The 11,087-nt window shown below is 36.3% G+C and overlaps 1 protein-coding gene across 3 annotated transcripts in view; it reads right to left on the minus strand.

The window, feature by feature from the left end:
- Window positions 1-2,790: 2,790 nt before the first annotated feature.
- copz2 (COPI coat complex subunit zeta 2) overlaps window positions 2,791-11,087 on the minus strand; it is a 16,301-nt gene continuing 8,004 nt past the window's right edge. For 2 of the 3 annotated variants that reach the window (XR_317556.2, XR_006053177.1), the window contains 8 exons: window positions 10,562-10,646; window positions 9,752-9,843; window positions 7,724-7,779; window positions 7,040-7,117; window positions 6,778-6,829; window positions 6,421-6,529; window positions 5,835-5,873; window positions 4,087-4,177 (listed from right to left, as the gene is read on the minus strand). Coding sequence is in view for 1 of the 3 variants with exons in the window: in XM_042215207.1 (XP_042071141.1) it covers window positions 4,130-4,177; window positions 5,835-5,873; window positions 6,778-6,829; window positions 7,040-7,117; window positions 7,724-7,779; window positions 9,752-9,843; window positions 10,562-10,646 (450 nt within the window). In the remaining 2 variants the exon portion in view is untranslated. Of the gene's footprint in view, window positions 4,178-5,834; window positions 5,874-6,420; window positions 6,530-6,777; window positions 6,830-7,039; window positions 7,118-7,723; window positions 7,780-9,751; window positions 9,844-10,561; window positions 10,647-11,087 lie in introns of all 3 variants that reach the window. The other variant, XM_042215207.1, reaches the window with a different exon arrangement.

The raw sequence follows: 11,087 nt of genomic DNA on the forward strand, positions 1-11,087 counted from the left end.
CTGAGCAGCCCTTACCTTTAAATCTAACCTCTCTTCTTCCTGTTTTTCTTATCTTTCTCCATCCCTGAGTGAAGTTAGCTCTCTCTCTTTTCTCTCGATGTGAAATACAACAGCTGGATCTTTAGCTGCAACACACTGTGAGACAAACTGCACACAAACAGTTTGTGTGTTTGCTGATGTTTGTTGAGCTGACATTGAATTTGAAATTACCTGACACTTAAAAATCGTCATTCTTTTCATGCTTCCTCCTATTCTTTTGCACTAGCTAGAGTTTTGAAGTAGTCCTTCCGGTCACTTTAACTCCTGTGTATAAACGCTATAGATGATACTGCTGAACCTAAACTAATGAGTCTGTTTTGAAAATGCAAAGAGTAGAAAGTACAGATATTTGTTTAAAAATGTAGGGAGTAAAAGTAAAAAGTTGTCAGAAAAAGAAATACTCAAGTAAAATACCTGAAAATTCTACTAAAGTACAGTAATATTGTAGAGTATGTGTTACTTCCCACTTCTGTCAATCAGGCAAACTTAAGCTGCTGCAGGAACTGTATGAGAATGGGAAATGGTGCGTGATGGTCCCTGGGTTGTTGACCTGCTGTTTTGAGTTTTGTCATTTCCTTTTTCTTTTTGAGTTTGGTGAAGTGGTTATAGTCCTCGTTCTTATTAATTGTGCTTTGTGCTTTTGTTCCACTTATTGAGCTTATTATATTTCTTCTTTCAGTTTAAACCGTCTCGCCAAGTGTTCCCCGTCTATGCTTTAGTATCTGTCAGTGATGTCCCCTTGTTTAGTTCTTCATGAGTTATTTTGTTAGTCATCTGTGCTTGTGCTTTGTTTATACTTACTTCCTATGTCTCATTATTAGATTTAGTTCAGCTCTGTGTTTTTTACAGGTGTTTCCACTTTGGCCACATCCCAATTTATATTTACTCCCTCAGTTGTTCTTAGCTCATTGTCATGTCATCCTGTTCCCCTCTGCCTATTTCCAATCTCACCCGGCATTTGTCTCCACCCATTCCTCCCTACCTGCCCTCTCTTCTTCACCGCTCTTGTGAAAAATCTTTTGCTTTGGATGTTTGACCTCAGGTATTTAAAATTAGCTACCTTCACTATCTTAAATCCTTGAAGCTTCAAAGTTAAGAGATACGTATCTGTTTCCAAAATATGAATTATGATTTCATACAACAACTGATTTCTGAAAATCTGTTTGAGACACAGACATGTGTAACATGGTTTGAACATTAGCAGAAATCTAAATTGTTAAAGAGTTTTTGAACAAAATGAACTATTAGCCAGGGTCATCTGCCTAATCATAATAAATTACCTAGCCTGAAGTGCAAGCGTCATGGGTCCATTTCATCTTGCACCTGCAGATGACTCAATGGATCCCCTTTTATTCTTCATGAGGTTAGAAGAGTATCAGCATGCCAAATAACCCATTAACCAAATGGTTAATGGGTTATTTGGCATGAAAAACTCACTTCTTGTCTAAATAGACAAGAAGTGTGTTACAGGAAAAATGTCTCATTGTGTCTTTATTTCTCCTGGGTTTTTTACAGAGTTTTCCCCCAACAAAGTGAGTTTTCATGCCTCTAAACTGTATTTTTATTCATATATGTAATGGCTGAATTACAAACATTCTGAAAAGAAGAATGGACCAGAATTCCTCCACAGTGATCTGGAAGACCCACTGAAAGTTAAAGAAAGAAAGAAAAAGAAAATATTTAAAGTGGGATAATGTAACAAGGTGATATAGAAACTACAATCTGTGGAAAGAAGGATGGGGGCTCATTCAAATTCATTCGTGAAAGAGAATAAGTACCATATTGTGTTATAATATATACTATATTATCGTACATCTGTTGATATGTCCAATAATGTACATCTGTTTGACTGACACTATTTCAGTCAGACTTTTAATGCCCACTTTTGCCATATTTCAGAAAGAAACCATAGAAGAGCAATGTCATACTAAACGCATCAATTTTGACAATAAAGAGAGGACAATTAATTATTAATTAGTCATAAAACTGAGTCAGAAGCTGTCATTCTGTCATTTTTTTGTCTTTCTCTTGTTTTGTATATATTCCTCTTGACTGTATATATATTTTTCTGTTTTCTATTTATTCTTTATGTCTTTAGTATTCATATTTTTTACTCAAGCACAGTTGGCCTGGAGCACCCATAATTTCGTTGTACATGTACAATGACCATAAAGGGCTTTTCTGTTCTATTCCAAAATTCATCTCTATGACCCCATGTTCGTTTCTACACATGTGGTACAATGGATATTAATAATCATTCTTAACTAGCATTCAGACGTGTCAGATGTATTAGGTAACTTGGCGATTCTAAATGGGCTGCAGGTGTGAAAGCCAATGGCTCTCTGTCGCTCTGTCAGCCAGACCAAGATACTCAATATGGTGAAAACATTTTTCGGTCGAATTCCTACTAATATTTCATCCATACTAATATTTTTTTTGATTGCATGCACTTTTATTCCACCTATTTTCAGGCTGCACCTTCACCAAGGATCAATTAAATAAGAGTAGCTGCTATCACGCTGAATCTTACTGATGCTGTTATAAAGGATTTACCTCTTTCTTCGACTAAATTAATAAATAATCAAAAAATAACAATACAATGCATGGAAATACATTTCTCATGACTTATTTAAATACATTGTTACTCTTTAAACCATTAAATATAATTAACTATGAAGTAATACATCAAATAGGCCTACGATCAAATATTACGATTAAACACTGGTGAAAATCAAGAAAAGACAACCTTCATTTCAAAAGTATTATTCAGTTTTATTTCAGGATATCAATAATAATTCAATTTCAGCCAAAATAATTCTGGTAATAACATAAAAACATTAATTTTCTCTTTGTACCTTAAATTTAAGGCTTTCGTCTGATTTCTTGTGGCCTCCGATGAGTTGCAGGCGTGTGCGGCAGCCAGCCAATAATATCATCGGAAAATAAACCCATAACGAACCATTGGCTCGGTGAGTTTAACCACGTGCCAACTGACGTCACCTGATTTCTGCAAATAATTTTCCAGACCACGCCCACACAAACAAGTCCTTTAGAGTGCTTATTAATATTCATTATGTTAGACACTTTTGAACGCAAATAAATGCGGCATCCACGGGGATGAACTAATTGAAAGTAAAAATAAAAGTACAAGAATATATAATGGCTAAGCAGACCATCTGAAACCAGGACAAATATAGTTTTATTATCTCTCTTGCAGACAGAGAAAACAACATTCATATGTAAAAATAATAATTAGTTTCTCTTTGGCCATATTTCTCTCCATCAACTAACAAAACATGAAATGTCTTTTAAAATCTTTAATTATCATCACAACAGTAGAATAGACAATATTCTTTGTAACTCTGGCCACAGGATCCTGTGCACTTTTTTATTTATTTATTTTTATCTTTTTTAAGCTCCCATTGGTTCTAAAATTCATTCACATGTGCAGACTTTCCTTAAATTAGATTTCCTGCATCTGTACCACAGTGCCTTCTTAGTGTCATAAAACATAACTGCATTTGCTTTTGGGCTTCAAAGAAGCATTATGGAAATCATGAGTGTAACGAGTCAATAGAAACTCAATACAACAAACTTTTAGTATTACCTTCTGTATTCTTGTAGTGTTGTAATAGAAATTAATTTGGCTTTGTAATATTGTTGACACAGTCAAACACACACACACACACACACACACACAACGTGAAAGGGGGGGGGGGGGGGGAGCATTACTCTTCAAAGAAACCCAGGAGCCACGATCAGTTCGGTGGGACTGAGAACAATGTTGTTCCACCAATCTCTTGCACTTCTTTTGATAATTCAGGTACTGGATAGCTGCCTGCATATTACTTATGATAATAAAATAAGAAATGTCATTTGGCTTGCTAAATGGCACCTCCACATATGGGCTATGTTTACTCCCAAATGAATTAAATACTTGTCACACACAATAGAAAAAAAATGTCACAAAAAACACACCTAAGGCAGCCTATTGGCCATCACTTCAGTAACATCCATCCCTTCAGTTGGGCCCTGTAAAATAGCTTTGGGACTGGAAACATTCTTTTTGGAAAATCAGATTTGTTTTCAGTCATTTCAGTATAGACCATTTGATCTGCTCCTTGGCTGACTGCAAAACCTGCAAAAGTAAAAAATGAAAGAAAATTATATAATAACAAAACATGAATGACAACTGCTTTATAAACAAACAGAAAATGCAACCTTTGTGTAGTATGCACATATATCATTTAATGTGTTTATTCTAACTTCTGATATGTATTTGGTTTAGGCATCAGAAATAGTTCGTTTTAGGAAAAGATTGGGTTTAGACTATAGTGACTTAGTTATAACACTGCTCGTTCTGTTGCTCTCATATATGTGTTACAGAAGTTTTTGAAACCTTAACACAGTCCAGTATTACCCTTTACATTACAATATAATGTCAAAAAGTATCTTACCGGAGAATACAAGTCTGTTTAGTAAAGGTAGAGTGGTTCTAATGCTTTACATAACTGAGAACTTCTGCACAGTAAAGCATGGTGCTACAGTACGACTGTTTAAACACTAGAGGGCAGGCTGAGCTTATGCTCACAACCATGTGAAGTCATGCCACCATGTTAAAGCACAACAAAATCGTAATACAAAACACATCTTTGTTCTACTGCCACTAAATAAATACAGTGGGTTAATGTTTTCAAAATCTACATGTTTCAACAGCTTGTTCTTGTATGTTCTTTACTGGTTTATCTTTTAACTGTTTTTCAGTCCTTAGAAGAGGTTAAATTACAGCAGTGAGAAATCGGCCAGCAGGTGGCGCACTAAGCTCAAATTTAAAGGCCCTTGATTCAGTATGGCATATAAAGGCAGCCTAATGTGCAGCGTGTCTATTGTGTTGATCACGTAAAAACGTTAGATGCACGTTAGAGTCAAGCTATACTGCAAGTTGTGTTTAGTCAATAGCATTGCATTGGTCAAGATCTACAAGCTGTCAAATTTCTATCATCATGTACAGGCAGCATAATTAGAAACTAATGGAAATGAGATGAGAATGTCAACCCAGGTATGAACGTTCATAGCTTATAATCTTTTCAAAAACTATTTTAATTTGAGTAAATGGGGAAAACACACGAGTGGACATGATCTCTGAGTTTAGTATTCAGCTCTCCTCCATCTGTCCATCAATCAAGATAAATAATAAATGTGCATGGCAAATATTCTCGGCCAAAAAACTAACCGCAAGTTGCTCTCCGATGCATCCATCGGCGCATGAATGAATGTCAGATATAAAGCACTTTAGCAGAAAAAGCATTAAAATGCTTGTATGAATGGGTGAATGAGGCAAGTTGTAGAAAAGCACTATATAAGAACCAGTCCATTTACCATGTGACTAAAACTTTGGAAATATGTGAGGTCAGGCATTGTCTGTTATAGCTCAAAGCATAATTGTAATTGCTCAGTCAGCAATTGATACGTCAACTAGAGAATCTCCTCTTCTGCCACTAATGGTTATCCTCCTTTTCTTCATTGTGGTGTGTCAGGTATAGAGCATTAGCTTTTTTGGGGGTGACATTATTAAATGCCTTTATGTCCTTCCAGTGCCTCTAAAACAGCTCCGACCCACTGAAGGATTGATTTTACAATTAAAACTGCCTTGAAAAGACTGTTGTTGCAAATTGGTGCTATATAAATAAAACTGAACTGAATTGAACTGCATTTGTGTATGCATGTGATGCCTTCATGTTTGTGTGTATAGCTTTGGCAGTGATATTCACAGAGTCTGTTTGCTTGTGTATTACCTGAGCCACGCTTTGTTCAGTTAATGGGTTCTCATCCGCCTGTAATCAAAATGACATGAAAAAAAGTCAAATACTTAACACACACACACACACACACACACACACACACACACACACACACACACACACACACACAGTGCATTAGATCTGTGGAACAAAGAATAGCACACTATAACCCAGTGACATTCAAACAGTGCTAGTTAACAGTTCAACCAGTCACAATTCATAGTGGAGCTTGTAGCCATGCTTGTGGTGTAGCTTCAGGGCAAGCACCGTCTGGTATGCAATCATTCACTTTAATTATCTGATGGACACAGTTCCCAGAGAATAACTCTTTTCACTTGGATGATGTCTTCAGTGTTACTCTAGCGCCACCAGCAGGTCATAGTTATCAAGTATAGAAAAATAACGTGTTAGTCCACATGCTCTCCCACCATGCATTTACCTTTTCTGTTTTGCCCATTCCTCCTTCCTCCCTTCACTGAGTCTTACTCCTTCTCATCCATTCATTCTTTCTCTCTCACTCACTCACTCTTTCTCTCTCTCCACGTCACTATCTTTCACATTGGCCTTCTTCCTCTCTCACCCTCGGTCTGTCTGTCTGTCTACAGCAGCTGGCTCCTGTCTGTTTGTGCCTCTAGGTTACCGGTGATGTAATCAAAGAGGACGAAGCCATAGGCTGGCTCTGACATTAGCTGACACCAATCAGAAGAAGAGAGAGAGGGAGAAGGACAGGAAGAAAAGTAAAACAGGGAAGAGAAGGCAAGAAGCAAGTCAAAAAAGCTAAAGGGAGCTACAGCAAATCTTGATGTAGCCGTTCTAATCAGACCAAACACCTGCATTGATTTGTATTTCTACAATCTAACACACTTGTTTTCTGTTTGAATTTCCAATGGTTATACTGATACAATAGGTTTTGGGGAATAACTGACAGAAATCTTACCCTGTAGTTGACTTTCTGTAGGACCTGCTGTGGATCACTCTCCAGAATCACCCTGGCAACAGGAAAAAACAACCAATAAGGGTAGAGTTCTGTATAAGCAGGACTGGGATTGCTTATGGGATCATGGCATTTTACATACTAAACATTTTTTTATTTTAATAATAGAAATACCTATCATCATTTTGCCTATAAATATCAGGCAAAATGATCAAAAGGGACTCATATTGACTATTCTAGTTGGATAAACTTTTCTTTCTCTCACCCCCCATCAATGATTTCATCCACAACAAGAAACACTCCTTCCATGTTTTCCAATAAACACCTCCGCTCCACATTTTTCCTGCAGGATAAATAAAAGAATTACACTCGTCATTAGACACGTTACTTATGATCTCATATGATCATCATCATTTTAAGTTAAAGTTTTTATTCCTCTAACTTAAGTAACTTAAAGTATTCACATTTCTGGCTTTTTAAAAACCCATTATTGCTTTATTTTTATTTTTTGCCCTCACAATAGCTCAATCTCTCCTTAGTCTCAGTTACTCACACACTGCATTACTATTGCATTGGTTCCCATAGTAACCATACCCATCATTGTTTGACTAATGTTGCAATAAACAGTGAGGGACTCTGGTATGAGCTTTAAAATGAAAAAGGAGTACTATTTGTCATTTAGTTTAATTTATTTATTAAATATAATTATTTATATTTCACATTATTTATTATAACACTTTGATGCTACTGAGGCTACATGGAGGACAAAAGCTCTAATTCATTTGCATGAAGAAAAGTCTGAAAAAGAAGATTGTGAATTTCTCTATTTGGGCTCTGATTACCTCTGTATCGTTCTAAACATCATTACAAAATATCAATGAAACCACTCACTTATGGAGTTTTTCTTTTTTCTTTTTGAAAACAAAAAACCTTTTTTTGAAGACAGTACCTGAGGATGTGACTGGTGGAGTCAAACAGGCAGTTAAGTACTGACATCAGCATGAGCTACCAAGAAAAAAAGAAAAGTCAGTATATGAGATAAAAAGATATAAATCAATGCAAATTGATGTTAAAGCAGAATCAATTAGATTTCATGGCCTAAATAAGCTAAATACTGCACATTCAACATATACCAGCTTAGCAAAGTATATAGGTCAGAGGTGTCGAACTCCAGGCCTCGAGGGCCGGTGTCCTGCAGGTTTTAGATCTCAATCTGGGTCAACACACCTGAATCAAATGATTAGTTCATTATCAGGCTTCTGGAGAACTTCAAGACATGTTGAGGAGGTCATTTAGCCATTTAACCTGCAGGATACCGGCCCTCGAGCCCTGGATTTCGACACCTGTGATATCGGTGAATATGCTGCTCATGAGAAGTGTTCTTTATTAATCATTATAGGTTTAAAACTTTCCAACCAAGCTGTAACCCAAAATAATCTCCACACAACTGCAACATATAGAACAATCCCTGAAAATAGCTTAAAAAAAATCCATAAATCCCACAGGCTGTACAAATGAAAGAGACTGTAGCTAACTGAACCTTTATGGTAAATGTTACTGCCCTGAAGCACCTCAATTTGAAGAGCAATTACTAGACTAATTAAGTAGATTTCATGGAGTATCTTATTTTTCCTTGAAAATAATCTTTAGCATTTTACAATAGAAATCATTATTATGTGAAGGTATCGCCAAGTTTTCAATTGTAGTGTATAAACACACAACTTTTTCCAGGTTTTTTTCCGTCTTTACTTTTTTTTTTTTTGCATTGCACCAAAGAGTATTTATAGAAACACATAAATACTATATTTATGTATTTCTATAATACATAATACAATAAAATATATTGTATTTTGTCTACAATATATTGTAGACAAAATATATTTATATATTTGATACTCGATGCTTTGCACATTATTGTTATTGTCTTTAACAGCTTAGTCATAATGAAGCAAAGCACCTGGATGAGTAGCTTTTCCAAAAATGTAACTTTTATTGTACTGTAAAGACCCTACAATAATAGGAAAACAGAGATAATCTCAACAATCATATGACCCTCTATGAGTGACAGCTTTGGCAATAATGGGGAGGGAAAACTCCTTTTTAACAGGAAGAAACTTCGAGCAGAACCAGGCTCAGGGAGCGGCGTCCATCTGCCGCGACCGGTTGGTGTGAGAGAAGGACGACAGGATAACGACATGCTGCGGAGCTCGTGCTACGTTTTAGGTTTTTGAAATATTTTATAGTCTTCTAGAAATTTGGACAATTGACTTCATTTGATTAACTTTAAGGAGTATTTTACTTCTAACACTGAATTATTAAACTTCAAATAACCCCCAACAACGTTCTAACAGAGCAAAGAAAACCCCAGCACTGTCTTTGCTTCTTATATTCCTAAAATGTTCATTCTTACTTTGGCTCAGTGTCCAGTGGACATGTTGACCTATTCAAGGTTTTTTGTTTTTTGCTTTCTTTGCCTGTTTGTCTTAATGTCAGTGAAACATTAATCTGACTCTGAGAATGCTGCATAAGAAATGCAACCTTTCTGTGACACCAGAGCAGGCAACTGAATTTAGAAACAACAAGTAATTACCTTTAAACTGTCTTGTGTGCCTACAGCTGAAAATTCCATAAAAAATATTGATATGAGCCTAACTCTTGTTAAGAGGTTACTACTGTAACTTATGTGATTTGTGTGAAAAATAATATTGGATGAATTTGTTGTTTAAGAGCTGAGAAGAAACAAGAAACCGTCTGGTGACATGGAACACATGACATTCTGCCTTCAGAATACAAAGCAGAATAAAATAAAATAAAAAAAATAAAAAAATAAAAGCACGCTTATGTGAGTAAACATTTGAACAAAAATGACTGAGATCCTTTTAAAACATATGCAGATGAACTTGACGTAACATATTCACAATGAATTTTAATTTTATTACTGCAGATGTACTTTATTGGCAGACAAAATTTAATTCACCTCATTTTCCTGAGCACTTCCCACAACGTAGAAGAAAAGATCTATACTGCTCTTGTACACGATGGTCATGCCTTCCAGAAAAGCTATTTCATCTAGATAGAGAATGAGACGTGACAGGGTTAGCATAAGCATGACTTTATTAATTTGCTTCTATATAGAAGTGTAAAATAAAGTTTATTCAGTGACACAACTGCCAAATATATAGTGACAGGCAAGCAAAGGGGTGAGAGGGAAAGAAGGCAGAGACGAGTGACAGAAAAGCAATTAGACAGAAACTTGATATAAAGAGAGGAAGGAGATGAGTCGGAGAAACAAATGATACAAATGAATGTTGGGAAGGAGTGGAACTGATAGATAAAACATAAAAGGGGAGAAGAAAGACAAAGCAGAAGTGGAGAAAATAAGGAATGAAGATTAGGACAAAAGGAGAGATAGTGGCAACGTGTTAAAGAGGCCAGGGGTAGAGACTCAGGTATCAGTTGGGTGAAACTTGGAATCCTACAAAAAAGCTTATGGGTAGGTCAGGTTTTTCACCCAAATGAATGAAAACCCAAAAGTTTTACAAGGGTAATACCAACTACAGCGTTCTGCCACAAATAATGGTCTAGCATGGTTTGGCGGGTGGAAACCAGGTCAATGTAAAAAGTGATTTAGGTTACAAGTGACAAGAGAGTGTGTAACAGTCTGGACACTGGAGACGTCTGTGAACATTCAGCACAATACAAAGGGAGGGAGCGACGGGTGGGGGTGGGGGCGCATGCATCACACACCAGAACAGATCTACATAAAACAGAAGAGAGTGGAACTTACTGTCTGCTTTGTGTGTCTTGTTAAAAACATTCCTTTCAAAGGTTTTCTGCTCCTTCATGGAGGGGTAAAGCTCTGGGTCATAGTACTAAAACAGGAACTTTTATGAGTGACTCAGTTTACTTACATAGTGCGTTGCTAATAAATTCTAAACTTGATAGTTAAACTTTACCAGTTAGTATTTACTGTTACAAACAATGAAATCAACTCAATCAAATGCACCCCTAACCCACACAAACATATCAGCGGCATCCTTTGCACTCACTGTTAGTTACTTTAATCAAGTTGAAGCTGAGAAATCTTTTCTCAGGTTTATCTACTTCGGCCATAGCCACTTATTATTTCTGACTGTAGGTAGACGACTCAGCTGGTGATAATCAGGGCAGTCGTTATTTGTGAATCAGTCACTGAAAACTCAGATTTTGTTTTGTTTGGAAATTTCCAAGCTAGTTGGTAAGCTAACTGACTGGTTTCATATTTACTCTACAGACATCGCTTGTCCTATTTTCTGTCTTCGCTTCTCATTCAC

The sequence above is a fragment of the Haplochromis burtoni genome, unplaced genomic scaffold (assembly GCF_018398535.1).
Source record: "Haplochromis burtoni strain Fernald_Lab_line unplaced genomic scaffold, NCSU_Asbu1 Contig_678, whole genome shotgun sequence".
In the NCBI taxonomy this organism is placed as follows: Eukaryota; Metazoa; Chordata; class Actinopteri; order Cichliformes; family Cichlidae; genus Haplochromis; species Haplochromis burtoni.